Source organism: Thermothielavioides terrestris, chromosome 6, assembly GCF_000226115.1.
Source record: "Thermothielavioides terrestris NRRL 8126 chromosome 6, complete sequence".
Lineage (NCBI taxonomy): Eukaryota > Fungi > Ascomycota > Sordariomycetes > Sordariales > Chaetomiaceae > Thermothielavioides > Thermothielavioides terrestris.
The window spans coordinates 1,287,181-1,313,301 of NC_016462.1; the positions used below are offsets into that span (position 1 = coordinate 1,287,181).

General features: G+C 58.7%; 9 protein-coding genes across 9 annotated transcripts; 4 read left to right on the plus strand and 5 right to left on the minus strand.

The window, feature by feature from the left end:
- Nucleotides 1-365: 365 nt before the first annotated feature.
- On the plus strand, nucleotides 366-2,053 carry THITE_63893 (uncharacterized protein). Its single transcript, XM_003657601.1, has 4 exons — nucleotides 366-683; nucleotides 774-826; nucleotides 904-1,058; nucleotides 1,147-2,053. The coding sequence occupies exons 1-4, from the start codon at nucleotides 530-532 to the stop codon at nucleotides 1,610-1,612; spliced, it is 828 nt and encodes a 275-aa protein (XP_003657649.1). The 5' UTR covers nucleotides 366-529; the 3' UTR covers nucleotides 1,613-2,053.
- Nucleotides 2,054-2,410: 357 nt separating this feature from the next.
- Nucleotides 2,411-5,971, minus strand: THITE_2123522 (uncharacterized protein). The gene is made up of 5 exons (XM_003657602.1): nucleotides 4,278-5,971; nucleotides 4,072-4,208; nucleotides 3,674-3,993; nucleotides 3,259-3,345; nucleotides 2,411-2,987 (listed from the first exon to the last, which is right to left on the minus strand). The coding sequence occupies exons 1-5, from the start codon at nucleotides 5,846-5,848 to the stop codon at nucleotides 2,808-2,810; spliced, it is 2,295 nt and encodes a 764-aa protein (XP_003657650.1). The 5' UTR covers nucleotides 5,849-5,971; the 3' UTR covers nucleotides 2,411-2,807.
- A 1,062-nt stretch (nucleotides 5,972-7,033) lies between these two features.
- On the minus strand, nucleotides 7,034-7,708 carry THITE_2123523 (uncharacterized protein). Its single transcript, XM_003657603.1, has 2 exons — nucleotides 7,269-7,708; nucleotides 7,034-7,179 (listed from the first exon to the last, which is right to left on the minus strand). Exons 1-2 carry the CDS (start codon nucleotides 7,448-7,450, stop codon nucleotides 7,074-7,076), a joined length of 288 nt encoding a protein of 95 aa, XP_003657651.1. The 5' UTR covers nucleotides 7,451-7,708; the 3' UTR covers nucleotides 7,034-7,073.
- A 111-nt stretch (nucleotides 7,709-7,819) lies between these two features.
- THITE_2082851 (uncharacterized protein) lies at nucleotides 7,820-9,785 on the plus strand. The gene is made up of 3 exons (XM_003657604.1): nucleotides 7,820-8,173; nucleotides 8,236-8,507; nucleotides 8,580-9,785. Exons 1-3 carry the CDS (start codon nucleotides 7,984-7,986, stop codon nucleotides 9,177-9,179), a joined length of 1,062 nt encoding a protein of 353 aa, XP_003657652.1. The 5' UTR covers nucleotides 7,820-7,983; the 3' UTR covers nucleotides 9,180-9,785.
- Nucleotides 9,781-10,502, plus strand: THITE_2152311 (uncharacterized protein; the record flags this gene model as incomplete). Its single annotated transcript, XM_003657605.1, has 1 exon — nucleotides 9,781-10,502. One exon carries the CDS (start codon nucleotides 9,781-9,783, stop codon nucleotides 10,252-10,254), a length of 474 nt encoding a protein of 157 aa, XP_003657653.1. The 3' UTR covers nucleotides 10,255-10,502.
- Nucleotides 10,503-10,573: 71 nt separating this feature from the next.
- Nucleotides 10,574-12,230, minus strand: THITE_2156634 (uncharacterized protein). The gene is made up of 2 exons (XM_003657606.1): nucleotides 11,758-12,230; nucleotides 10,574-11,684 (listed from the first exon to the last, which is right to left on the minus strand). Exons 1-2 carry the CDS (start codon nucleotides 11,953-11,955, stop codon nucleotides 10,656-10,658), a joined length of 1,227 nt encoding a protein of 408 aa, XP_003657654.1. The 5' UTR covers nucleotides 11,956-12,230; the 3' UTR covers nucleotides 10,574-10,655.
- Nucleotides 12,231-13,150: 920 nt separating this feature from the next.
- THITE_2171560 (uncharacterized protein) lies at nucleotides 13,151-14,650 on the plus strand. The gene is made up of 4 exons (XM_003657607.1): nucleotides 13,151-13,211; nucleotides 13,314-13,486; nucleotides 13,641-13,858; nucleotides 13,944-14,650. Exons 2-4 carry the CDS (start codon nucleotides 13,397-13,399, stop codon nucleotides 13,999-14,001), a joined length of 366 nt encoding a protein of 121 aa, XP_003657655.1. The 5' UTR covers nucleotides 13,151-13,211; nucleotides 13,314-13,396; the 3' UTR covers nucleotides 14,002-14,650.
- A 2,192-nt stretch (nucleotides 14,651-16,842) lies between these two features.
- THITE_2123532 (uncharacterized protein) lies at nucleotides 16,843-20,112 on the minus strand. The gene is made up of 6 exons (XM_003657608.1): nucleotides 19,429-20,112; nucleotides 19,101-19,363; nucleotides 18,324-19,004; nucleotides 17,958-18,260; nucleotides 17,584-17,898; nucleotides 16,843-17,513 (listed from the first exon to the last, which is right to left on the minus strand). The coding sequence occupies exons 1-6, from the start codon at nucleotides 19,643-19,645 to the stop codon at nucleotides 16,989-16,991; spliced, it is 2,304 nt and encodes a 767-aa protein (XP_003657656.1). The 5' UTR covers nucleotides 19,646-20,112; the 3' UTR covers nucleotides 16,843-16,988.
- A 2,536-nt stretch (nucleotides 20,113-22,648) lies between these two features.
- Nucleotides 22,649-25,949, minus strand: THITE_2123534 (uncharacterized protein). Its single transcript, XM_003657609.1, has one exon. The coding sequence runs from the start codon at nucleotides 25,623-25,625 to the stop codon at nucleotides 22,827-22,829; it is 2,799 nt and encodes a 932-aa protein (XP_003657657.1). The 5' UTR covers nucleotides 25,626-25,949; the 3' UTR covers nucleotides 22,649-22,826.
- Between the last annotated feature and the right edge of the window lie 172 nt (nucleotides 25,950-26,121).

Below are 26,121 nucleotides of genomic sequence, written 5' to 3' on the forward strand. Positions count from 1 at the left end.
ATGTCACGGGGAAACTTACAACAGTGTGAAGGTTCAGATACATGTGATGGTGGGCTAGTAACATTACTGTGTTCGATTACCCTGTGCGAGATCCAATGATAGCAGACCCAGGAGCCATTGACCTGGAGTTACTGTTAGAAGGAGCAATGCGTTGGATTGCTCCGTAAGCCCGTCGGATGCAACTTCGTGGCAGTTCGTCTAGTGTAAATCCCAACCCATTGCGGGTTGAGCCTGCCAGTTAGGTGGTTAGCGCTGTTCCCTGCAACCCACATCCCCTGTTACAGTGCCTACTCACCCGCGCCGCCACTGCGAACGCGCCAAAAAAATCGCCTGCCGTTGCAGCTCAAGCATCCCATCAAAATTTCGGAAGCCAGCCTCCTGATCCTTTGACGACTCTGCCGCACCCCAGGCGACCTTTGGTCAATTGCGCTTCCGCCCCTTCTCCTAGCTCCGCCCCCGTCTTCCCCGGACCCAGCGTTTGGCCGATTTGCTTCTCCAAAGCCAGAACTCGCAGCCGATACCGGACAAGATGGGCTACCTCGACGACGAAATCAAGCGCCTCCAGGGCATCGTCAGCAACCTCGAGGAGCGGGTCAAAGCCCTGGAGGGCAGGCAATTAGGCGGCGGCCAGAAGAAGACGGCGGAGGAGATTCGCATGATTCTGATCGGCCCTCCCGGCGCTGGTACGTGCAGGCTAGCTGTCCAGAACACCGCGGGCGCATCAAACAGACACAGGGTAACCGGAGGGTAACCGGCGCGCTCACACGGCACAGGCAAGGGAACGCAAGCGCCCAAGATCAAGGAGAAGTTCAACTGCTGCCATCTGGTAAGTCAATTGGCCCGGAAACGAGCAGCAGAAGGCCGTGTTGGTTCACTAACGTGCTGCTTTCTTGCGCCAACCAGGCCACCGGTGACATGCTGCGGTCCCAGGTTGCCAAGAAGACCCCCCTCGGCCGGGAAGCCAAGAAGATCATGGACGCGGGCGGTCTGGTGAGCGACGACATCGTCATCGGCATGATCAAGGAGGAGCTGGACAACAACAAGGAGTGCAAGGGCGGGTACGCTGCTTGGGGTTCCGGTGGCCCGATCCCGTGGCCCGAACAGACCGAAGATATGTGTGCGCTAACTCCGTGTGACCGTTTCTAGCTTCATCCTCGACGGCTTCCCCCGCACCGTCCCGCAAGCCGAGGGCCTGGACAAGATGCTGCGCGAGCGCAACCAGGCGCTGCAGCACGCCGTGGAGCTCCAGATCGACGACGAACTGCTGGTCTCGCGCATCACGGGCCGCCTGATCCACCCGGCCAGCGGGCGCAGCTACCACACCACCTTCAACCCGCCCAAGGTGCCCATGACGGACGACATCACGGGCGAGCCGCTGATCCAGCGCAGCGACGACAACGCCGAGGCCCTCAAGAAGCGCCTGGCCACCTACCACAAGCAAACCGCCCCCGTCGTTGACTACTACAAGAAGACGGGCATCTGGAAGGCCGTCGATGCCGCCCAGGAGCCCGGCCAGGTCTGGAAGAGCCTGCTGGCCATCTTCGACGGCGACAAGGCCAAGGCCAGCAGCGCCGGCAGCGGCATCCTCAGCAAGCTCGCGCCCAGCTCCTAGATGGGCGGCGCAGGCGCGGCCCAGGCTGGGAACAGAAGTTGGTGGTCCGAGGCGGTGAAGACGGACGAGGAGGTGAGGCGGAGGCAACTCGACATGCTGCTCTAGTTCGGCCGCGGTTGAATCGCGCAAACGGTCTGGACTGGCTTCCGGCGAAGTCCTTCTCCTGCCTGCCCCCTCTCGGGGCCCTGGGAATGAAGGAAAGGGGGCGCATCTGGAGTCGAACGGCTTTGCTTTTTGTCGTCCATCAGCATCTGACCAGCGGACTTGCCTGTTGCGTGCCACTGGAGGGAGTTCGAGGGATAATCAACTTATTACGCGGTAACAGTTTGGGCGGCTTCCTGAAAGGGTGGCTTGGATGGCGAGGCTTGTGCGATAGAAGCCCTGTACTTACTACCATGTAGAATTGCCACAACTGCCTACAAGCTGCTACCGCTTATAGAGGTCACTGCTGCATAGTGTGAACTCCCACCATATCCTGGACACCTTAATCCACCCCCAGCGTGTGTATGTTATTCGCTGAGTGCACTCGTCTTTTGATCCCTTCATGCAAACGTACACCCGTCAACCACACACAGGCAATGATCTATTCAAGGGGTATATAGTTAGAAGCAGGATGTATGTTTGAATCGAGCCACACACCACGGCAACCGACAGAACCGAAGACGAACAAATGGAAGTGAACCCCCCTATCCATCACCACCACACCGTCTCCTCGAGGCCATTCGTCGCCGAAGGGGCCGGGTATTTCAGAAAGCGAGAAAAAAAATAAAAAAGAAAAAAAGAAAAAAGGCGAATCACGCCAGGCCCGACAAGGAACCCGCAAACAACAAGCATGCCATCCTCCCCCTTCAATCCCAGTTCACAATATACGAAGGTAAGCCCACCCTGAGAGCAAAGTATGCTCACTCGCGCATACGATATGCTGTACGTGGAGCAACACCCACGTCACGCACAGCAGCACCCAGAACGGCCGCCTTGTTTCGCTGTTGGTGCTGCTGCTGCTGGCGCAACCGCCACCACCACCACCTACCAGCAGCAGCCCGGCCGGCATCCACCCACACCACCACCAAAACGGCAACAACATACAACAGCAGGACGCCGAAAAAAGCCAAAGCCGCCCAGCGGCGGGCCGCGCAGAGCAGCAGCAAGACAGCGGAGGAGGAGGAGCAGCCGGGGAGTGGGGACGGGGGGCTGGCTACCTCCTGGGCGTGGCGTTGACCATCTGGCGCTGCTTGTTGAGCCAGCTGCGGGGCGTGTCGTGGCGGCGCTGCAGCACGACGTGGTTGCTCTGCAGGCGGCTGGTGAGGTCGTACCAGGCGGTGGTGATCATGGCGTTCTCGCGCTGCAGGTTCTTGATGATCTGGTCGCTGGCGGCCTGTACCAGTAGCGAAGGGGGGAAAGAAAAATGGTTAGTTAGGTTTTCATCGAGTATAATCGCCAGCGAATGACGTTTGTATAAGGAGTCGAGGGCAGGTAGTAAGTGGAGATGGGAGAAAGTAAATATTTCATGTCCCTGTGCCTGAGCGAGGCAGTTCACACGCGAATTTCACACGCGAATTTCACCGTACGCTGCGATCATGTACGAGAGGGAAAGGAAGACAGTGTGGGATATGTAGCAAATGGAATTGGGAAGAACTAAAACGTACCTTTTGAGCCGCATACGCACCACCGCTCTCAGCAAGCTTGAGGCGTCGCTGGAGGTCATACTTCTCCTGCTCTGACTTCTCCAGTTGCTGGATGGAAGCAAGAACGAAAATCGTCAGCAGTCCGAACTGAACAAACAGAAAACCAGACAACCCGAATCAAAACTGAAAAGGTCGACTTCAATCTGAGGGCATGGGCCCTGGAAACCAGGGGGAAGAGGAATGACTAGAAGGATTTGCCCAGAAGTCTGGCAAACCACTTCCTTTTCATCGTCGCCAACTTCGCCTGTTCAGGTTTTTGAGACCCAACATGAAGGAGGTTTGTGGCCGCCTCCCTCGGCTTCTCGGCCTCGGCGGGAACGCCCAAAAACGAGGCCATATAAGGGGAATCGATCCTCGGCCCAGGGGCATGACTCACCTCCATCTTCACCCTCAGCGCGGTCTTGAGCTTCTCGATCTTCTCGGCATCTTCCTTCTTGCCCTTGGCCGGTTGCTGTTGCTGTGCCTCCTCCCGGCCCGCCGCGGCCGAAGTCAGCGCGTCGTCCAGCTTCTTCTGGATCTTGTCCTTGGACACGAGCGCGCCCATGAGCTGCTCCTTCATCTGGTCGAGCTCGAACGTGCGCTGCGTGAGCTGCCGCCGCGTGGCCTCGAGCTCGGTGCGCAGCGACTCTGAGATGAGCTCGTCGGACGACTTGAGCGCGGCCAGCGCGGCCGTCTGTTCCTGTCCGATGGCGTCCACTGCAGCATGAACGCCCAGGTCAGCAAGGTCCTCGATGTGGGGGTTTTCGTTGTGACTGGCGTGATCGAGTAACATACGCTCTGTCTTGAGGCGGAGCAGCTCGCGCTCGCGGTCGGCGCCGTCGCGCTCGAGCTCCTGCGCGCGCTTGCGCAGCTTCTCGAGTTCGCGCGTCGCGGCGAGCAGGTCTCGGCGCATGTTGACAAAGGCAGCGTCCCTGAAGTAACCCGGCATTAGCAAACTGAAGTGGTCCACGGCGAGCAAGGCGTCGACAGCGCGGACTAACCCTTCGCCGGTGGCGTTGTTGATGAGCGCGTTGATCTGCTCCTGCGCCACGGCGTGTTTCTCCATGGCTTCGGTGCATTGGAGGCGGTAGTGCTCGACCTTCTGGTTAGCGCTCTCGAGCTCGCTGCGCAGCCTCTCGTTCTCGGATGCCACGGCCATGTTGTTGCGAAGCAGGCCGTTCTCGGCCTTGAGGCGCTGGACTTCAAGGCGCAGGGCAACGGCCGGATCAGCTGTGGTCTCGAGCTCCTGTTCGAGGTTGAACTTGGCAGTGCTCGCACCGGGGCTGTCGGAGCCGGACTGGACGACGTCGCCCAGCTGGAGTTGCTCCTGGAGTTCCCTGATGGTGCTCTCGTCCAGTTGGCGTTTCGACTCGAGGTACTCGACCTTTCTCTTGAGCTCTTCGTTCGCGTCTTGCAGGACATTCTTGGACTGCAGCGTGTAGATGATCTCCTGCTCGTTGGTGGTCAAGAGCTTGACCTTCTCCTCAATCTCCTTCTGCAGCCTCCGGTTCTGCGCCTTGACCTCGTCGAAGGTCTTCAGGTCCTGCTCGAGCTGCTGGATCTGCTCATCCAGGGCCCGGTTGCGCTGCTGTATGATTGTCAGGTCCTGGGCTTTCTTCTTGTAGTTCTCCAAGCCCTTGATCTGCTGCTGCTGCTGCTTCGTCTCGTGTTCGAGCACCGTGACCTTGTCTTCGAGGTCCTTTAGCCGCTGGGCCTTGGCCCGCAGGCTCTCGTTCTCCTTCTCGAGCCTCGTCGAGCGCATGGTTTCCTTCTCCAGTAGGTCCTCCAGCCGGTCAATCTCAGCCATCTTTTCGCGAATCTCGTTGCGCAGGTCCCGGATGGCGGACGTCACGTCAGAGCCCCTAGTCCGCTTGAGGGACGCCAGCTCGTCTTGGGCGGCCTTCAGGTCGTCCGACAGGGCCTGGCGTGACACGGCAAGCTTGTCGAGCCGTGATTGCAGATCAGCATTTTGCCTCTTGAGGATTTCAACCTTGGCCTTCATCTGTTCCAGCTCTTCGGACATCAGCTCCGGATCTCTGACGGCGTGGATGTCGACGCCCAGGTCGGCGTCCCCGTCCTCTGCCAGCCAGGGGTCCCCTGCCGTTTGCTCCTTGTCCTCCTTCAACTGCGTCTTCTGGCTGATGATCTTGGCGACCTCGGTCTGGGTGGACTGGTCGAGCATCATGACCTTGGGCACGTACGTCGTCGAGAGGGATCCCATGCAGGCGGCCGTGACGAAGGCGGTGAGGAACTCGCACAGCGCATTATCGGTCGGGTTCTCGGCAATGGCGCGGAACTCGGAGGGTGAAGGGGCGAGCAGCGGGTTGTCGGTGCGCAGGAACCTGGCCAGGCCTCGGTAGACTGTCTCGAGGTTCTGCCTGCTGTCGTGCTCCGAGGTTGGGTTCTGGACAAGCCGGGATGAGTGGAATTCGGGCGCGAGCATCTGCTCGAGGATCTGGCCCAGGATGATGCCGTCGCGGAGATCCTGCAGCGTCTCGGCCTTGCGCCGAGTCTCGAACGAGTTGACCCATTTCAGGAGGGCCGCCTGAGTGAGCGGGCCGTACTGCGTCATGGTCGCGGGGATCGATCGAGTCTCGTAGAGTACAGTTCAAAGGCTGGTGCAGGAAAAGGCAGAGAGGAACGTCGCCGATCAGGGTCAACGTTATAAGGTTCTCCGAATATCCAGGCCAGAACTCGACAATTTATTGGAAATTGTCCCAAGACACATTGTTGCAAGGACAAAGGAGGGATCAAAGGAACCGTTCTGGAGTCGCTGGCTCAGTCAGGACTCTCGCGTTTCAGCATCGTGCGGGCTGCACATGCCCGCCAGAAAGGCATTGTTCACCAGCTACGGGGACAGAATACGGAATACCTTCCACATCGAGATTGCGGGCTTGGGCTTTGGAGTGGACCCCACCTCATCAAGCAACACTGGGGTCGGGCCTTGGGGGCAGCAGCTCTGGCCCTGCCGATTGGCTGCGGAGACAGGGTGCCTGGGTGTCCTGTCATGCACCACATCGAGCCGCATCCAGCCGGGGGCCCGGGGCCTTGCGAAGCCAGGAGGGGCCGTTGCCGGAAGCTCGCGGCTTGCTTTCTGGTCTCAGTTGTACACTAGTGTAGGCCATGTTCCGTTGGGTGAAGTAGGCGCATCTGGCTGACCCTATGAGACCAGGCTCTCACTGTTGCTTGGTGCGTGGAAGAAATGGATCGTCCTCGACATTCGCGAAATGATCCAGGCATGGGGTTTCACACACTTCCAAGGAGGCAACGCTAGCCAATGCTGGGTGAATGTCCTTATACACTTTCGTGGTGCTGGCCAGGAGCTAAGAGAAAAGGGCGTATAGTGTTGCCTTTCAAGTCATCGCGGCAGCACCATTTGTAGTTATGGTGATCTGTTTGGGAAGCGTTTCGTCGCGTCGCCTTTGTCTCCATCGCTAACCCCACGACACTAGTGTGTAGGGCCTACAAACAGGATCGGTTGCCGGGAACAGCGGCTTCGGCTGTATTTCCTTGCCATGCGATGATACGGCCCAATTCCAAGAAAGTGCATGAAGCAGAAGTGGATGAAAAAGGTCGTGTTGTATTCGTAGGACTGCATAGAATCCAACAAGAACTGCAAAGCGCTATCCTCGGCCCTTCCGAAACATCAAGCCAACTGGCCATGAATCATAGCAACGCGCGGCAGAAACATCATGATCGAATCTCTTGTCGCACGTAAGGTACCTGCGTAAAGTGTCTCATAGATCGTCGTCGCATTGCTCTTCGCCGACGGTGTGTCCCAAGGAGAGCCCCCTGGATCAGACGGCGTGAACCTCCTCGTCCTCTTCAACCAGCACGCGATACTCCTCTCCCCATGCTGAAATCGTCTCGAGCACTTTCTCGCCGACCTTTGCCGCGAAGCCCCTGCTCCAGTCAGCATGCCGAGCGAGGCCACGAACCGGGATCTGTTTGCCGGTCGCGTGCGCGGCGCGCGGCGCATTGCAACAACCTACTTGATCAGGGTGTACTCGTGAGTGATGATTCCATCGGCGGCGATAACCGCCTTCTTGGCCTGCTCCACGATTGAATCCGGGGTCTCGGGCGGGTAGGTGATGAGGACCGACTTTTGGATGTCGACGGCGATGACCCCAGCGATGAGGGTCAGAGCGGCGATAAGGAATGACAGCACTCTCATGGTTGGGCTCGGTTTGATTCCGCGGGTATGCTGATCTCTGCGGCAGAAGAACCGTGGAAATGAAGCGGTGCTTGCTGTCTGTCCGTCTGTCTGTCTGCTATGGAAGTTCCTCGCTGCGTGTCGAGAGTGCGATGATGCTACCAGTAAATTCGCTAATTCAGGTTTCTATGGCATGCAGTGCGGCACAGCTGTTTGGAGATGGCCTGCTGATCAGCCATTCAAGGAGAACCGTGGGCACCTTCCGCTAGCTGGGCTTATGTAACCTGCATCAACGTGAAGGCCTGTTCACGCAGTCCCAAGAGCCACCCAGCCTTGTGGTTTCCGCGCCTTACAACGGAAACGATCTGGACTAACCTCATTAGGCACTCACTTTCAAACTGGCGAGGCAGCGAGCTGTGACGACGACCGATCAAAGCCATCAGCGACGAAACAAACAATCCCAAACCAGCACTTTTCAACCCGCGACCCACGATCCAACCACGCTCCCTTATTGACGTCGCCGCCTAAGTCATTCAGCAAGATCAGTCCCTGCCATGCCAGCCACAACCGCGGAGACGCTGTCGCTCGTGACGCGCAACGTCTCGGTTGCGCCCCTCGTGCTGCTCTCCGTCGTCGACCACTACAACCGCACAGAAGCCTACAAGAGCAAGACCAAGCGTGTGGTTGGTGTGCTATTAGGGCAGAATGACGGCAAGAACGTGCGCGTGTCCAACAGCTTCGCAGGTGCGCGCCATTTGCCGTCCCCGCAGCCGCTCTAGACCCGCCTGCTGAATCTAGGTGCGCAGTCCCCTTCGAGGAGGACGAGAAGGACCCGTCGGTCTGGTTTCTGGACCACAACTACGTTGAGTCGATGAACGACATGTTCAAGAAGGTCAATGCGCGCGAGAAGTTAATAGGCTGGTACCACTCGGGTCCCAAGCTTCGAGCCTCGGATCTCGAGATCAACGAGCTCTTCAAACGCTACACCGCGAACCCATTGCTGGTCATTATCGACGTGCAACCAAAGGAGGCCGGCGTCCCGACTGATGCGTACTTTGCCGTGGAGGAGATCAAGGATGTATGCTTCATCTATGCCCCCTTCTGCTGTGCGTGTCCCTGCCTCGTTGGCATGCTGACTGGTTTTCCGCAGGACGGTACGACGACATCCAAGACATTTGTCCACACACCGTCGATCATCGAGGCCGAGGAAGCGGAAGAGATCGGTGTCGAGCACCTCCTGCGCGACATTCGAGACGTAGCGGTCGGTACCCTGTCGACCCGCCTCACCAACCAGCTACAGTCCCTGCAGGGCCTCCATCTCCGATTGCGGGACATCCAAGCCTACCTACAGAAGGTGCTCGATGGGGAACTCCCCGTCAACCACGCCATCCTCGGCAACCTCCAAGATGTGTTTAACCTGCTGCCGAATCTCTCGACACCCAAGCCTGGCGCCGCCGCAAACGGCAAGGGCGACACGGAACTCAACTACGCCATGAGCGTCAAGACGAACGACCAGCTCATGGCCATATATCTGAGCAGTCTTATCCGGGCGATTACGGCCTTCCACGACCTTATTGAGAATAAGATCCAGAACCGCCAGCAACAGGAGGAGAAGGAGGCGGCCAAGAAGGAGGGGGAGAGCCCCAAGGAGGGGGAGAAGAAGGAGGGCAGCCCGGCTGCAAACGGCGATGCCAAGGAGGGCGGGGGTGACAAGGAAAAGGAGCCGTCTAAGGACAGCAGCAAGAAATGAGCCGGGGAATGGTGCCGGGAGGCAAGGAAATGACTCTGAAGTTTCGTAGACTGCTCGAAGATGGCTCGGGCGAGTTGATATCGGGGAAACTCATTCAACCTGTTGGGACGAGGAAGTGCGCTTGAAGCGGTCCCTGTCCTATGATGAACCAAGGCTCCTTAGATGCCGAGTATCTAAACAGCGAAGCCAAGGAGTCGCTGTCAAAAACCATGAAGCAGCGTATACCGAGCAATTTTTATATATCCGCAACAATGCCAGCCATTTCCTCCTTCCCTACCCTCCGCTCAACCACGTACCTCCCCAGCGCAGCACTCCACCTCTCCGCCAGCACACACGCCAACAGGTGCTTGCACACGGGGACGCCCTCTCCAGCCGCCCACCCATCCAAGCTCAACCCGCCAAAGGACCACCCTGCATCCGCCCCTTCCTCCATCCCCGGAGCCGCGGTCCTCAAGCCTCCCTCATCCCCTTCCCTCTCCCATTTCACTGCCGCTGACCCCTCCTCCCCACGGACGGCAGCAAACGCAAAGGCAGCACAGCTACAGCTCCACGCGCCCAGCCGCACCACATACCCCGCCGCCGGGGCCCGTCCCGCCCCACCATGCCCATCCCCATCTCCGGTACCATCCCACCGCCGCCTCCTCTCCCTGGCACCCGGTTGCTTACCCGCAGCAGCAGCAGCAGATGTCGACCCAACCAGATAGAACGCCGCGCAGTCCCGTCTCCTGTTGTCGTCGGCGGCGGCGGCGTCGTCGTCGTTGGCGTGCTGCCTTTCACCCTGCAGCTGTCTTTCACACTGCTGGCGCTGGTCCTGCTGCTGCTTCTTCTTCTTCTCCTTCTCCAGGTCAGCGGCGGCAGCCAGAACCACGCGCGCGACGAGGCCGCGGTCGAGCAGGTCCAGCGCGGGGAGCACCAGGGCCGGGAAGAGCACGTGCAGGGTGGTGAGCAGGTGGCGGTGGGTGGCGGGCACGCGGCGGAGGGGGTTATCGTTTCGTTCGGTGCTGGTGCTGGTTTCTCGGGGGTATTCGTTGGTGGTGGTGGTGGTGGCTGCGGTGGTGTTATTGTTGTTGGGTAGTGGTGGTCCTGGGTGATGATGTGGGGTGGGGAGGAGGGGGGTGGACGAGATGGCGTTGATGAGCGTGGTTAGGAGGGTTCGTGCGGTGGGGAGGGTGGTGGTCATTTCTGTTGTTGGGTTGTTGGGTTTCCGGAAAAAGGAATGTGATAGAGTTGTACCCGCTTGGTCGGCTTTTGTTTGGTGATGTAGTTTTAAGGTTGTTGGTTAAGTGAGTGATAATGATGGGTAAAATACCGAAAGTCAAGTAAAGCTAGACACCCAGACCACCCGCTGCTGGACCACAATTGCTATCGGAAACTGAATTTGGGGCAGGTACTACGAATCCTTGGACGCAGGTTTGTGTATTCCTAAAAATTTACAGATTTGATATCGCTGGTAGAATACAGATCGCTCACACAGTTCTATACCCACTCCTTGGGATTCTTCAGCACCTCGACGAGCCGTGCCTCGCGGCTCTTGGGCTCTGGCTCATACATATACCTCCAGCTCGCCGTCAGGGGCATGCTCATGAGGATGCTCTCCACCCTCGCCCCGGGCGTGTTCAGGCCGAACGCGGTGCCCCGGTCATGCACCAGGTTGAACTCGACGTACCGCGCCCGCCGGACCTGCTGCCACTCCTTCTCCTTCTCCGTGAACGGCATGTCCTTGCGCCGGTTCACGATGGGGATGTAGGTCGGCAAGAACGACTTGAGCGCGTCCTGGACGAACGCGAACAGGTTCTCCCGGTCGGAAACCGACTCGTCCAGGTCGTCGAAGAAGATACCGCCGACGCCGCGGCCCTCGCCGCGGTGCTTGTTGTAGAAGTAGTCGTCGCACCACTTCTTGAACCTCGGGTAGTACTCCTTGTCGTGCTTGTCACACACGTCCTTGATTGCCTTGTGGAACTGCACCGCGTCTTCGTCGAACAGATAGCACGGCGTCAGGTCGCAGCCGCCGCCGAACCACCAGGCGCCGGGCGAACCGTCTGGGTTGGCCGTCTCGAAGTACCTGTAGTTGAGGTGCACCGTCGGCGCCATCGGGTTCTTGGGATGCACGATCAGGCTGAGCCCCGCGGCAAAGAACTCGAGGCTGTCGGGGATGTTGTCGCCGTCGGCGATGTTCTTGTGGTTCGCGCGCATCTTCAGGATGGCCGGCTTTGGCAAGGTGCCGTAGACGACACTGACGCCGACGCCGGCCTTCTCGAAGACGTTGCCGTCCTGCAGCACGCAGGTGATGCCGCCACCGCCCTCCTTGCGCTGCCACTCGTCTACCCGGAACTTGGTGCCGTCCACCTCCTGCAGCGCCTGCACGATGAGCTTCTGCTGCTCCTTGACAAATTTTTCCATGCGGAGGCGCATGGGCGACACGTCCGATACGCCCTGCTCGGCCTTTAGCTGTTGGTCGCGCTCGGCAAGAGTCGGGCTGTCCATCCTGAGCGGTTCGTCGAGCGCCTGCGCAGCGCATTGTCAGCAGGCCGGCCACGGCGGGCAGCAGTCAATGGGATCGCATTTGCTCTACACATACCATCTTGTAGGCCAGCGGTGAGGCGACCAGGAGACCGAAGGCTGCCCAACCCAAGTATCTCCTGAGCGGCGCAGGGGCCTCACTGGTAGTTGCAGAACTGGGGAGGCTCGATAATGCTCTGCGACAGCGCCAGCCACTCGATTGGCTGCGTGAGCTGCATTGCGCAAGAAGGCGAAGGGCTGGCCGCCGAGAAGCCATCGCGACGGCAGCTATATCATGGGCCGGACACTCGATGGCGGTCGCCAGACAGGTACCAGGCCGGGGCGAGGATCAGGCGATTCCAGCTGCGGGAATAAGGCCACCTTCCAAATATGGCGCGCTACGAATCGGCAAGCGCCGCTGGAATCCTCGCCTGGAGTTGGGGTGAGCCCGGCCGGTACACGTACAGCGCTCAGGTGATATGGCCGTCGAAATCAGATGTTCGCGCGAAATCCAGAGCGCCGGGACTGGAGCCTGTTGGGAATCGGGAATCGGGAATCGGCAGCTCGGCCGACGCCAAGCGGAATTGGGTCTAGTGTACGGAGTACGGATGTAGTGTATGTAGGCGCATGCAGGCGGGTGTGCAGCGGGGCAGCGACGGAGTCAGCTCGAGCCTCACGCTGTCGCTGTCGGTCCAAAAGGGACGAAAAGCGAGCCTAAAGTAACAAAACAATAGAATTGATAGTGCACCACGTAAGGACCCGAAGCTATGGGAAGCTATCTCCTCGGAGACGCTCTGCGTGCGCCAATCGCAACCGCTTCTATCACCGTCACCGAATGAGTTCCGCGGCTCCCAAGAACCAGGGACTCTTCCCCCAGTGGCCTCAAGAGTACTGAACACAACCCATCCGATAACGAGCCAATACGGGGCAGTGGTCCCGTTCTTCACACTCCGTATGGAATACAAGGCGGTAGTCAACCAGCGAAACTTGATTCCCGAGAGGTAACGAGGAGTACATACCGGGAACCTACACAGGAGACCTCCGGCTACCAAGGCGGCAGCCCACCAACCTGGTAGGTCAGGTAGGTACAGGTAGTTCTGCCCTTGCACTATGTCCAGTCATTCGGTGTGACGCCCCAAGGAGCAATTTTCAGATCACGAAAGCTGCCTTGTGCTCCAACTTCGCCCAAGCGGCAGTCCGGCAGAGCCACCAGATGGAAGCTGCTGGTGCCAGCTGAGCGAGCAAAGGAGGAGTGCCTCACACGAATCACCGGCTGGTTCATCAAAGCCCCGACCACGCTAGGCCGTTAACGGAATCAGCAAACTGCTGTGATAGTGAGCTGCCTCCCGATTTAGTCATCTGGTCAGCCCCGCCTCCGCCAACTGGTCCTGTGCACCCAGTCACCCTGCTACGTTTATCAGGCGGCAGCAGCCACACGCAACCCAGAGGCTTGCAACGTCTAACCTCACTCAACCTTCTTCCTACAGCAACCTTCCATCGTCCTCATTCATCAAGGGTACTCATTCATCAAAGGTACGCATCCACGCAACTCGCCGGATCCCGTCGAGGCGCTCTGCTCCCAGTTTTGCGCTCCGCAAAGCACAGTTGCTGAGGTACGGTTGCGTTCATTTCCAGGCATCGATTGCCCTGGGACTAGCCCACCGACACCAGCATCGCCTACACGCCAACTTCCCGTTCTCCCCCGCAAAGCCATCAAAATGCGCAGCAAGTTCAAGGACGAGCACCCCTTCGAGAAGCGCAAGGCCGAGGCCGAGCGGATCCGCCAGAAGTACTCTGACCGCATTCCGGTATGTCGTCCTCGTCCTCCTCTCGCTGTGCGGGGCGGTGAAGCAACTGCTTAGCAGCGCTCGGTGAACCCCGCCCGGGCCCGTTTGCTTCCCCTGACTGCCCGTCAGGCCGCACAGGTGAACCTACGGTGTTGCTAACTCGCTTCCCATCCAGGTCATCTGCGAAAAGGTCGAGCGAAGCGACATCGCCACGATTGACAAGAAGAAGTACCTCGTACCAGCGGACCTCACCGTCGGCCAGTTTGTTTACGTCATCCGGAAACGCATCAAGCTATCTCCCGAGAAGGCCATCTTCATCTTCGTCGACGAGATCCTGCCACCTACTGCGGCGCTCATGAGCAGCATCTACGAGGAGCACAAGGACGAGGATGGGTAAGCCCGCCTGAGTCACCCGGTCACATGGCCTATCTGCCTGCCTGCAACCTGACACTAACCGAATGACTCCGCGCGCACATAGGTTCCTCTACATCACGTACTCAGGCGAGAACACCTTCGGCAACTTTGAGACCGCTTGAATGGGGGTTCTCCAACCTCGTATCTGCTTTGGTCGGAGACGGCTTCTCCCACGCTTTTCCTAAGATGTGTTCACGGAGTTTCGGGTATTGTTTTGGGACGACTGGGACGACGGGTTATGGGAGAATATGAACTGGATATTCCCTTTGAACTGCGCTTTCGCTTGACTCTCACCCGTGATTGGGGCTCAGGAGGATGAAGAAGGGGAAGGGATGGCACTACCCGCGGGCGTAGGCGCAGCTGGCACGGGAGCGACTCCGAACCCTCGACACGGCCTACTGTCGGGACTTGGCAGGAAGTGCCGTTGGCGAGTCCCTGCTACGCGACACGAACCGAGTGCCTCTCCACGCTCGCCACGTTCCCCATTTCCTAGCTGTGTCTTCCATTCAGGACCAACAGTCACAGGAGCTGCGCGAGCTCCACCAGCTCCGGCCTGGCACGATCGGCATGACTACTTGGTTCCTGTCCACCCTACGGCAGGCGTTCAACCAGATGGGCGGCGGTAGTTCCCTGGCGCCGCGAGAGCTATTGTGCTGTGACATAGGAGCTGAGCAATACACCTCATTGCCTTCCTTCATACAGATCTTGTATTGAACTTGAACCGCGTGTCATGGGTAACAGCTAGCTCACTCATTCAAGTATGATTACATGAGCGTTTGTGCATAGTTGGGCAGCTGGGTTTGGTTTCCTCGACTCAGTTTCGGTTTGATCTTTCACTTCGTCCTTCATAAGGCTTTCTTTTCTAACTATTGCCCATCCCATCATTCCTTGACTGCCACAGTTCCCAGAAACCAGGAGCGATGCTCAGTCTTCTTCCTCACGTCCTAGCCACCCCCATCTTCCGGAGTACAGGGGTACCTACCAAATCCACGGAAGTGGGTGACGTGTCGCATCTTGTACCACAGGGTCACACTTGCGACTCGACATTCAGTTGAGATTGTAAAGGAAACTAGTTCATTACTGATCACGTTTAGGAGTAGATGTTTCTCCCAACCACTTCCCCCAGCACTCGCGGCCACACTGTTCCTTTTCGAAACTGTCAACATAACCCAGGGGGCATCAAACCGCCCACTGAAACCCAGTCAAGCAAAACAAGACACTGCAGGGCAAGGAAGAGCACATAAGACGACCTCAACCCTTGCGCCTGAATATAGTGCCAAAGCAAGCCGGAAGACCCCGCAGAACAGCGTTGAAAACGCGTAGAGGGAGAGAGACGACACCGCCTCACCACACAAATCCTCCAGCCGAAGTCCGTATGAAATACCAGTGATCCAGGAACCCCCACAGAAACACCGGGCAAACTGTAATATCCAGCGCAAGCAACTCCTTGAAGTGATCACAGCAGGGTAAGGCAGAGCAAAGCAAGAAAGCAGGCGAGCAGGCAGGCAGGGACAACAACACCTGGAACAACCAGAGAAGTTGAGAAAACGCAGCCAAAAACAGAGAGCCTATTTTTACACAGCAAGCCACACAAGACAAGCCCCACGCCGTCCACCCACCCCTTCCCCCCAAACTCTCCTTCCGCGCAATGACGATGACAACAGTAATGATGATGATGATGATCAGGTAGGCGTGTGAACGTTCCCCTTCCCCTCGCCATTCCACCCAGTGCCAGGGGAAACACCCAAAGACGCAACACTCATTGAGTGTGTGGTTGGTGCATGGCTTGCCGTCTCCTGATTAACCCCCTCCCGCCCATCCACTCGTTCATCCGCCCGACACATCATTAGACTCATCCCCATCCTCCCCATAAGGCGACTAGATAGATAGATACTGCGCATGGAAACAAGCAGAAATTTTTGGCTCCCCTCCCTTTCCCTTGCTTGCCCTTCCCTTGTCTCCAACCGTCTCACCACCCACACCGCCCCCCCTCTCCCACCGTGGATGTACAACCCGAAATCAAAACCGAAACAAGAGAGCAGCGTAAAAATCAACAAGAGAAAAAAAGATCCCGTTTCACACCTTAGAGCGCGACGGGTCTCCGCCAAACTCCCCCAGTCAGTTCCCCGGCCATTGCCTGCTCGCTCTTCCTCGGTAGTGAGGGAAGGGTAAGGCAGGAGGAAGAGCAGGTCAGGGACAACCCCCTTTTGCAAGTAATGACAGGTTGCCGGTGCTGCGTAGCCAGATATCACGCAGCAGACGAGGAGGAGGCAGGCACAGAGGGTCCCGCTGCCTTTCGACAGCGTAGGACCCTAGGGGCCTTCATTATTTAGTCCTCGTTTACCGGCACGCCGTGCCAGGAAGGGGGGAGTGGAAAAGTGCGACCCGGGCAGGCTGGCTTCCAAGAATTCACGGGCGGTGAGGAACCAGGGGACTGTCGGGAGAGAATCTCGGCGGCAGACTCAATCGATAGAGAAAATTGACGACCCAACCTTCGCCAACATGGGGCGTTCTGTGCGTAACCTGGGGGAGGCGGGAGATAGATATGTGAGCGTGATAGGGGAACAGGGTATATGCAGTAGGTCCGATTCCAGAAAATGCATTCCCCGGGCCTCCAAGGCAAAATGAAAACGATGTGAAACGGGGAAATGAACAGTATAAACAACAAAGACAACCGGTTCCGATGCATCAGAGAGAAAAGTAACCATGTAGGGCAAAGGGCAAGGTCTTCCACCATGCCCAAAAGCACATCCCATTCATCCCACAGATACCCGGCCAAGGAACCGTAAAACGTACAACTCAGAAACCTGGACGCCATAGTAAAGACCTTGAGGAGGCCGACGCGGGAGGGAATCGAGGAAGCAATGAGCAGATGGCCACTTCGATCGGGAACCCAGCCTTGACGAAGCGGCGGTATGCCCAGCTGAGCTGACCCCAAGGCAGATGTCTGGCGCCGTTTCGGCCTAATGGGCTGGGCCGAGGGGTGCTTCGCCTAGTCCTGGACATCGCAGAAATCACCCACGGGTGGCCAGGAAAGCGCCTTGTCCGCGGAGACCAAAACTCCCACTCACGACACAGCAAGGAGTGAGCAAACTCGAGCACACCCGTGTTATAGTCCCGGGTTGTTACCCGTCTTGTGCCGCTTTGGCATCCTGGGAGTAGGCGGTTGCTTCCCCTTGATCTGGACCCCGTTCATCTGGGGAGTCCCAACGGGCGCTGGAGTCGGGGCTGATGCCGGCGTCTCCTCCTCCGCCTTTACCGTCGACGGTCGCCTCCTCTTGTTGCTATTTTGGGCAGGCGACGTGTTTGCGCTCGGCCCGCTCGAATTGGTCCCTTGTTGGCTTGCCTGAAGTTGCATCATCGGTGCGCCGACCTGCCCTGGAACGGGGCTGCCGGCGACGTGGGGAGAACCGGGAAGCATCTGGTTGGAAATGGCGGGGCTGGCGCCCATCTGGAACTGGCCAAACCCGGGAGTCCTGGGGCCGCCTTGCGGCATGGGCTGGCCGTTCATGCCCTGAGCAGCGGAGCCATTTATTTGGCTCATGTACTGTTCGAGGGCGGCGTAAGGAGCTAGCCCGGGGTGCGCGTGATAGTAGCCAAACAACGGGTTCATCTGACCCATGATTTCGACCATCTGCAGCGGGTCAGTAACGAGCAGGTCCGGCACGAGAACAGCAAACAAAGACATTGCGGGACGAAGCTACCTCAAGGAATTGGTACACGGCCTCCGTAATCCCCATACCGCTCTTCACAACAGAGTGGGGCAGTTCGAGATCCGGAGGAGGGCGAGCCGGGGCCTTTGCTGGTCTTGGTTTGCTCTTCTTGCTCAGCTCGGGCGATTGCTTCGGGTCCTGCTGGTTAAGGCTGTGCCACTCCTTAACCCAGTTGTGCGCCGGCCTTGCTGCTTGTATTACAAGCCGCCGAGAGATATACTCCTCGTGGCCCGTGGTCTGGAATTCAAAAAGATCAAACCTCGACTCGCTGTCGAACTGGACACGGAGGATGCCAGTCGCCACAAGCTGTGTTCCGGACGGTTAACGACAATGTTCCTCCATCCGGAGCCAGAAACACAACTTACGTGTGAGCCGCCGTCAAACCAGTAGACGAGGCTCGCCTTGGGGTTCTCGATGACGTAACAATCGTTCGGCAGAGCGCGCTCGGTGGTCCCCTTGTCCAGGACTAGTTGCATCTTCTTGACGCCGCTCTCGAAGTGCGTATGAAAATATCTCGCCAGGGCAGGGTAGGCAATTTCATAGTGCTTCTCCTGGGCATGGTCCTCGCCGTCTCTCATGAGGATTGTATGCCGGAATATGCCTTTCTGGGAGAAAAACTGCTGGACAAACCTGTTCCAGTAGTCCAGGTCATCCTTCCCCTCGGATCCCTGAGGCAAATGTTAAGTCAGCCCGGTAACAAGGAGCCGCCCGTGCAGGGGGTCCCGACTTACCGAAAACCCGCTCAAATGCTCGCTGAACTGCACCAGCTTGAGCTGATGCACACCTCTCAGGGTCATAGTCTCACGCCTCTGTTGTATCAGGCTCGCTAACCCTGCGGCGTGTTGCGGTGGTACCTGGCCCTGGGCTTGTGCTTGTGCCTGTGCCTGCGCTTGCGCCTGGGCGTGGGCCTGTGCTTGTGCCTGTGCCTGGGCGTGGGCGTGGGCCTGCGCTTGCGCCTGCTGTGCCTGGGCGACCAGCTGGGCCTGATGTTGGGCTTGCGTTGTCTGGGGAGTTGGCGGCGGCGCCTGGGGTTGCTGTTGTGGATTCGGCTGCGGCGTATGTCCCTGGCCGGCGCCCGGAGCCGACGCCGGGCCGTTGGTTCCCGGGCCAGCGGGCGCCGGTTGCGGACCCTGTTGTTGTTGCGGCTGGCTATGCGGCGGTTGGGGCTGTTGCGGCTGGGCTTGCTGAGGTTGCCCTGGACCTTGTTGCTGAGCTTGAGCGGCCTGGGCGGCCTGCTGTGCAGCCTGCTGCGCAGCCTGGTGCTGGGCTTGCTGAGCTTGTTGGGCCTGAATCGCAGCGATATGGGCTTGTTGCATATTGATGTGTTGCGCGTTAATCTGATGCTGATTCGGGCTCGCGCCCTGCTGGCCCATCTGTAGCTGCTGCTGCTGTTGCAGGGCCAGCATGGCTGGCTGCAGGGATCCGTTAGCACGACGCCCCAAAGCAAAGACCTACAAATCTGGCCGCAAAACCAAGAGATGAACATGCGGATACGAGGTTGCCCTTACGTTTATGGGTTGACCCTGTTGCGCTTGAGCTAGCTGAGCTTGTTGGATGTGAAGGGGGGCAGCTACCGGCATCCTCCTGCTGAGCGCCGCCATGTGCGCCTGAGCAGGGTTCATCTGAGAAAGCGGCATCCCCATCGTGCCCGGGGGCATGGTGTTGTACGCCGCATGCTGCGCCATCAACGCCTGTCTCGCATGTTGTTGCTGCTGCAAGATTTGGAGTCTCTGTTGCTGCAGTTGCTGCTGCGCGGCGGGGTTGTTCGCATCTAGACAAGCCGTTAACGTTCCGATAGGACGGGTTAAGGGGAGCGCTCCGGCAAGCGGTTCGTACACATTTGGTTTAGTTGGGCCTGGTGGTACATCTGGGCCTGAGCCGGATTCAAATGCTGCATAGCATGGGCGCTCGGGTTCCCAGCGCCTGGAGGCATGCCCCCCATGAGGGCGGCGGCGTTGATCTGAGGGCCCGGACCTGAAACTCCCATGTGCCCGAGAAGCTGGTGAGGTATGCCGCCTGGTGTCGCGCCGGGCTGGCTTGGGTTATGGGCCATGCCCGGAGCCATAGGGTGGCCCGGGGGGGCTCCGGGATGCTGCTGCATCCCGGCGGGATGCGGCGAAAAGCCGGGACCCATACTCGCCATCATCTCCGAAGCCGCCAACTATCCACAGAGTGGATATCGACCTGGGGGTGCTCCAAGCTATCGCATGCGAAGCGGGACGTGGGCCGCAGGTGCCGCAGGGGATGCACTGCTCGTCTCGTTCGGGAGCGGGGCGCGTAGATCGCAAGGACGGTCGCGCGGGTGTCAACGAGCGTCGGGCCGCCACAGGGGCCGAGGAGAGAGCGACTGCGAATGTGGCGAGGATTGTCGGGAGTGTCGCGATGGCGGTGATCAACCGACCGCGAGTGGTGGGCGATGCGACGCCGGCCAAGGCGAGACCGTGGGATTAACAATAATGAAATTGTCCGCGGACCGAGCGACAAGGACGGCAAAAGGAGCGACGCGCAACAGATTTCAGGCGCGATGCAGCACCCGAAAGATATTGGGCGGCGAATGTTGGCGTGAGGTTGGTGGCTGCGGCGACGACGTGTCGCGGTAGGGTGCGAGGTGGATTGTGGAGTTTGCGGACGGGGGGTTGGGATTGGCAAAAAGGTTACCTTAAGGTAAGGCGGGTGGGCACCGCCCGCAAGTGAGCGAGTGGGGCCCCCGATTGAAAATTGGCTCGCCCGCAGAACGCCCAAAAGCCGTTCCGCCCGCCAGGGATTAGCACCGAACGAGCCCCCAGAAGGAAATCCGCGCGACTCGGAGTGTCGGGAGAATCGATTGGAAATCAAGACGGAACGAGGATTTTGACTTGGTGACAACTGTGCTGCCCTCTCGTCACGTTCAGGATCATGTCCATGACAGCGTCGAATGTTACCCAAGCATGTGTTGATCAGGGACTGAACGGTTGCGGCGAGGAAGGGTCGCAGAGTTGGCTTGGCGGATCGGGGCAACCTTTTCCACAGGGACCGCAACTGCCACCGATGCTGCAGTGCGTACTCTGTGCTGAGGTAGTCGATACTCAGATTTGCCTATGCAAACTTGCAGCGAATCCCGCACAGCCACTTGAATGCATGACAATCTCGGCCGACCACGAGGGCTCGTTGCCGGGTAATATTTGTATCTAGTATCCTTCACAGATATTGACGTCGTCGGCTCTTCTCCTTTCTCGTCGAGCTCTGGAGGGAGGGAGAGTTTGCGCTGGAGGATGCAGTGTATTCCGTAATTCAGATAGGCAGGTACACAGTACAAAAACATGGCGTTAACGTTGCAGTTACCGCCTGAGCATGAAATGTGGGGCTTTAAGTATCTGATTGGTTTGATCTGCTTCTGGTCAACAGGTTTGATTGGTCTGTTGCCGGCATCAGCACGTGACTTAACTGGAGATTTTTCCAACTTATCTGATTGTTCAAAATATTTAATTGCAGAGCCGCACTCAATCCTCTTCTTCTGTTCCTCACCTCCTCACCTTCTCGACGCTTTCCGGTCTGGTCTTTCTCGCGAGGCGCGCACAAGGACGGCTGTGGCCATTACGCAGAGCCGAGAGTTCATTTTTTCTATTGCACTTTTTTCTTCTGTCTTTGTGCCCCCTCGCGAGCGAGTCAAGGCTGGATCAGCTGACGTGGAAGAAGAGGGTAGCTCAGCTTGTCAGCTCAGCTTGAGACCCAGCTGAGCTGCAGCGGAAGCAACACCACTGCAAAGATGGGGCCGGCCGGTAAGTTGCAGTTCTCTCCTGTTCTTCTCCTTTTGCTTGCATATCTACGCTCGTCCAAGCCTCCCACCGTTCTATGATGACAACGTCAAATCATGTCTTCTTTTCCCACCTGAATCGACCATGAACGAAAGCCAGTCTGTCTCGGGCTTCCGTCCTTCGGGAACGGGCCTGTTACTTGCCAGTATTCTTGTCTGACCCAGCAGAGAACATCCTCGATGTTTTCTGCTCGGTGGAGCTTGGAGCATCGCGTTTGGTCTCCACCGTCAACGATGATCCAGTCGCTGACCCTGCCACAGGTGGAATCTTCGAGAGTCGTGTTCTCCGAGGATAAATATCTGCGAGCCGCGCCGCCCCCATCCGAGCATCCTTTCTTCTTCACCTCGGCGTCTGCTAACCCAACAGTACGCGACCTTTGTGTCGACCAGCGTAAGGTTAGTTTGCTTTTCCGTCTTCTTCCCCAACGCTGCATGATGAAAATTTTCCCACACATTCGCAGTTTCCACTCGAGTCCCACCAGAGCCTTTCTCGGGACAGATGAGGGCAAAACCTTCCTTGGATGTCTGATCGCAGCATTTGTTTCTATCTCGTTTTCACAATTGATCGTGAGAAGCCTGCGGCTAACGCACAAATATAGGTAATCACCGTTGATGGCCTGAAGCTCGCCGTCACCTTGATATTTGTATGTATCAAAATAATAACAATAATACTACACAATGATATGTTCAATCCGTGCCATGATTTCTCTCGGTCTGTGCCAATCACCCTGGCGTCTCCATGAACTAAGAAACGGTGTGACCGTTTTCCCATCACGCGCCGACTTGTAGTATATGCTGCCGCTGCGGTTGTATTTGTCGCCATCGAAGGGCCATGCCCTTCGTGCGCTTTGCCCGTACCTTCTGACACCTTCGATACACCCGTAAATGGACCCTGTGGTGAGTCTCGGGAAGACCTGAATCAAGCATCATCAAGGAGGAGCATTCAGTGCCAAGTGCAATATAATATGGCTGGATACCTACCCACCACACCTTGGCATCACTGGGAGATGTCCCATATTCATCTTGCGCCCGAACAAGCAACGCAAACTGGAGATCATCGGGCCGTTCGTTCGAGAATACTTTAGACAAATATACATTCACTGACCCTAGTTGACCCTCCGTGCGCCTTGGATTCCCCTAACCTGCCTTCAATCGGGCCCAGTTCGCTCTAGCTTGTCCTGCCCGCCCTGTTGAACCCCTATTGACATACATATCCCAGAACAGCAAAGTCTTCCAAAACGCCCCCTTTTGTGTGTGTGTGTATGTGTGTTTGTGTGTGCAGCAGCTGTGGTTAACCGTACCTGGCCCCAACATGATCCCATCAGATCCCAATCCCATCCCCCATCCGATGACCGCCATGTGACATACCCAACATAATCAACCGCACACAGCGTCATCCATCATTGACCACCCTCCAGAGTGGCCGACCGGTCGTGCTGCCTCACACGCCCATGCTCGAAGACGCTGACACGCTCGAAGAAGACTGCGGCGGCGGCGGCGGCTGCGGCACCCGCACCTCGGGACTGGTACCGACAGCACCCGCACCGGCACCCGCAGCCGTATCCCCACCCCCACTCGCGCCGCCCGCGGCTTTCCTCGTGGCCCGCCCGCCGACCATGCCGCGCCTGTTGCGGCCGGTGCGCCCGCGGCCGAGCCAGTTGAGCTTGAGCAGCTTGTTGAGTTCCTCGATGCGGCGGGCGCCCTCGTCCGCGTCTTGGCCGGCGGGGGTGGCGGCGACCGAGACCGGGGCCGCGACGGAGACGGAAGCGAGCACACTCATGCACTGCAGCATGCGGCCGACCATGTCGGTGACCTGCTTCGAGTCCTCGACGATCTGGTCGCGCGGCCGCAGCGGGTGGGCGGGGCCGTCGCTGCCGAAGCTGACGTTGCTGATGGCGCGGCTGCGGTTGCCGCTGCCGGAGCTGTCGCCGAGCAGGGTGCTGCCGGTGCTGTTGTAGCTTGCCACTGCCGGGTCGAGCGAGGCGGCCGGGTTTGAACGGTATCCGAACGCGGTTGGGAGGCTCGTGGAGGCGTGCTGTTCGGATGGGGAGCCGGAGAGCTGTTGGTTTATGCTCTGCTTGTGGTAGCCCGGCGAGGGGATGGGCAGTGGTGGCGAGGCGAGGGCCATGGATGCCAGGGACTGGGGCAGGAACTCAAGAGAGAGGCGGGAGAACATGGCTTTGAGTGTCTCGTAGCGAGGGAGTATGACGATGTCGCGAAAAGCGAGCAGCACAAAGCGGCGCACTTCGAGCACCGAAGAGGCAGGGGAAACGCTGACGCTTTTGGGAGCGGCAGAAGACGGGTCGCTTGTTGAGGTTGTCGCCGGGATGCCGCCCCAGAAGTCACGAGCCTGTTCAGGCGACATCAGGGGCCCGTTTCCCGCAAACTCGAGGTCCAGCGGTAAGAAGACGGCCTGCAGATATGGTAGAATACCGGTAAACGTAAATATCCAGAGCTCGACCAGGGACGGGATCAGCCTATCCTCGGGGGTCTTGCGGAGGGTCTGGTCGAGGCTGGAGAAGCCCGTGGACAACAGCTCCCTCAGATCATCCACAATGATGTTTGGGCTCCGGCGAGCCAGGCAGTACTGGATGTGCATCGTGACGACGCGGTTGAGGTCCTCAACCGGCAGCCGGAGATCTTCAGCCTCGAACACAACAAGCAACTTTGCCTTCAAAAAAGGCCAAGCATCGTCATGGGTCATGTTGTTGAGACCGTATTTGTGGCTGTCAAACGGCTCATTGAGGTAGAGCGCCGGACCGAGGGCGCCTGACCCCGAACCGACAGCGCTCGAACCCGGCCATTCGCTCCCGATGCCGGAGGTCGAGGCATCTTCCAACGCCTTCTCCTCTTTCCTCTTCTCTCGTAAAGCCCGCCCCCCATGGCGCAGGTCCAGGGCTGACTTGAAAGTGGTGCTGCTCGGACCCGGGCTTTGAGGCAGGCTGAAACTGTAGAGGCTGCTCGGCGCATTCGGATCCGTCGGCCTGGAGTTGCTCATAGCGGACGAGAGCGGAAGATGGTAGTCGTCCTTGAGCTTGTGTTTTTGGCGCGACAAGAAGTGATGCTTCTTCTCCTTCTCCTTCCCCTCCTTTTCTGGCGGCATCTCGACTGGCCGTATGGTTGCAGCCGACGAGTTCGGCAGGCTGTAGAACGACTGGGATGTCGAATCGAGGCTAGTGGTGCTGAAGTTCCCCCGTTGCAGGTTCGCGAAGACGTGGCCTACCTTGCCTGGACTGGGTAGCGGCTTGTCCTTCAAATCGCTCTTGCCACCAATCTTCACTTGACGCGAGAAGAGCTTGACCTTGGACTTCTCTGGCTTCACCGGTTTCTCGGAGGCCGGAGGCGGAGGCGGAGGCGGAGGTTGAGGGGCGAGCGACTGCGTGGGTATCCCGGGAGTCGCCTGTGCGGATCGCGGGAAGACGAGATTGGCGGCGGCCGTGGCGGCCAGCGTGTGGTTGCCAGGCAGGCCGTTGTGGTAGGTCTCCCCCCCAAATGCATTATCTCGAGGCACGCTGGCTTCGGTAAGGCTCAGTAGCGGGGGGTTCAAGGGCCCACCACTCCCGCGCTTGGCTGGCTGGTCGTCAGCCCCATGAGGTGGCACCGTCTGGGAGCGCTGGCGCGCTTGCTGCGCTTGCTGCGCCTGCTGTTGCTGATTCTGATGCTGCATCACGGCAGCTTGTGCTGCGATCTGACTCGCGGACATCTCTCGGTGCGGCGCTGGCGCGGCTCTTGGAGACTGCTTGGTAAGCCCGATTTGCGACAGGTTGGATGTGCTCGTCGACGGCAGGGTGGGCTCGAACAAGCCGGCGTTCTGGGAGTGCTTCCGCGAGTGCCCAAGCCGGCCTCCGAAGGTGGGCGTCACGGGAGACGAGGTGGCGGGCGGTAGGGTCAGAGGAGAGGCCCCACTGCGCGGAAGGGCATCGACTGGAGAATGAGTGCCGGCGACGGAGCGGGCGGCCGAGACGGCGGTCGACACGGTGGGGCGCGAGAAGTTCTGGGGGCCGGCGGTGCCGGCGTCGGCCTTGGCGTTGGCGCTGTTCCCGGAGGTGAAGCTGGTGTAGATGGGTGTTGGGGACGGCGCGGTGGGCGGCTGCGGAGTGCGCGTCTTCACCACATTCAAGGGTGCCGGTTCGTCGCTCGACCGCCTCGGGCGCGAGTCGTCGGTCACACTTGCCGAGTTACTCGGTGACAGGGGCGAGAAGCTCCCTGGAGCCCTCGGCGGGGGCCTTGCTGGCTGCATTGGATAGGGCAGGACAAGGGCAAGGGCAAGGGCAAGGTGGTGTTGTTGCTGGGGGAGGGGTGCAGCAGCCTGTTACATCTTGGCTGGTTGCGGCTTGGTGTTTGCGACACAGCGGCAGGCTCTGCGGGTGAGTGTCTCCGTCTCCTAAGCGATACTGGGGATGATAGGAGACAAGCGCGGGGTGTCTGCGGAGGCGAGGAACGTGCAAGATCAAAAGTCGGGCTGGTCGCGGGGCGAAAGTCCTCGGAAGGTGCGGCCGTAAGAGACCGAAGATGGAATGGATGGGCTTGCAAACGGGAGCAACTTTCAGCAGCGCAGGTTGCTTGCGGTACCCCTGCTGCAGGTCGCAGTGGATGGAAACGCCACTGTGACCCATTAACAGCGACGAGCCAAGGAGCCGGGGGGTCGGCAAGCTCCCAACCCAACCCCGCAATGTAATGAAACTTTGGCGGGGCACTTTGTTCCTTGCTCCTTTACCACAAACCAACCTTGGAGC

Bases quoted from the DNA above. Each gene is read 5' to 3' on its own strand.
- THITE_2082851 (XM_003657604.1), top strand. From the start codon at position 7,984: ATGCCAGCCACAACCGCGGAGACGCTGTCGCTCGTGACGCGCAACGTC. The intron at 8,174-8,235 runs GTGCGCGCCATT...CTAGGTGCGCAG, and splicing joins CGTGTCCAACAGCTTCGCAG to TCCCCTTCGAGGAGGACGAG. The intron at 8,508-8,579 runs GTATGCTTCATC...GGTTTTCCGCAG, and splicing joins CCGTGGAGGAGATCAAGGAT to GACGGTACGACGACATCCAA.
- THITE_2156634 (XM_003657606.1), bottom strand. From the start codon at position 11,955: ATGGCTTCTCGGCGGCCAGCCCTTCGCCTTCTTGCGCAATGCAGCTCA. The intron at 11,685-11,757 runs GTATGTGTAGAG...TGCGCTGCGCAG, and splicing joins CACCGCTGGCCTACAAGATG to GCGCTCGACGAACCGCTCAG.
- THITE_2123532 (XM_003657608.1), bottom strand. From the start codon at position 19,645: ATGGCCCATAACCCAAGCCAGCCCGGCGCGACACCAGGCGGCATACCT. The intron at 19,364-19,428 runs GTACGAACCGCT...CGGCTTGTCTAG, and splicing joins GGCCCAACTAAACCAAATGT to ATGCGAACAACCCCGCCGCG. The intron at 17,899-17,957 runs GTAAGTTGTGTT...TCCGGAACACAG, and splicing joins GGTTTGACGGCGGCTCACAC to CTTGTGGCGACTGGCATCCT.
- THITE_2123534 (XM_003657609.1), bottom strand. From the start codon at position 25,625: ATGCAGCCAGCAAGGCCCCCGCCGAGGGCTCCAGGGAGCTTCTCGCCC.
- THITE_2123522 (XM_003657602.1), bottom strand. From the start codon at position 5,848: ATGACGCAGTACGGCCCGCTCACTCAGGCGGCCCTCCTGAAATGGGTC. The intron at 4,209-4,277 runs GTTAGTCCGCGC...GGGTTACTTCAG, and splicing joins AACAACGCCACCGGCGAAGG to GGACGCTGCCTTTGTCAACA. The intron at 3,994-4,071 runs GTATGTTACTCG...TTCATGCTGCAG, and splicing joins GCTCCGCCTCAAGACAGAGC to TGGACGCCATCGGACAGGAA.
- THITE_2171560 (XM_003657607.1), top strand. From the start codon at position 13,397: ATGCGCAGCAAGTTCAAGGACGAGCACCCCTTCGAGAAGCGCAAGGCC. The intron at 13,487-13,640 runs GTATGTCGTCCT...CTTCCCATCCAG, and splicing joins AGTACTCTGACCGCATTCCG to GTCATCTGCGAAAAGGTCGA. The intron at 13,859-13,943 runs GTAAGCCCGCCT...GCGCGCACATAG, and splicing joins GAGCACAAGGACGAGGATGG to GTTCCTCTACATCACGTACT.
- THITE_63893 (XM_003657601.1), top strand. From the start codon at position 530: ATGGGCTACCTCGACGACGAAATCAAGCGCCTCCAGGGCATCGTCAGC. The intron at 684-773 runs GTACGTGCAGGC...CACACGGCACAG, and splicing joins GATCGGCCCTCCCGGCGCTG to GCAAGGGAACGCAAGCGCCC. The intron at 1,059-1,146 runs GTACGCTGCTTG...GACCGTTTCTAG, and splicing joins AACAAGGAGTGCAAGGGCGG to CTTCATCCTCGACGGCTTCC.
- THITE_2123523 (XM_003657603.1), bottom strand. From the start codon at position 7,450: ATGAGAGTGCTGTCATTCCTTATCGCCGCTCTGACCCTCATCGCTGGG. The intron at 7,180-7,268 runs GTAGGTTGTTGC...TGACTGGAGCAG, and splicing joins CACGAGTACACCCTGATCAA to GGGCTTCGCGGCAAAGGTCG.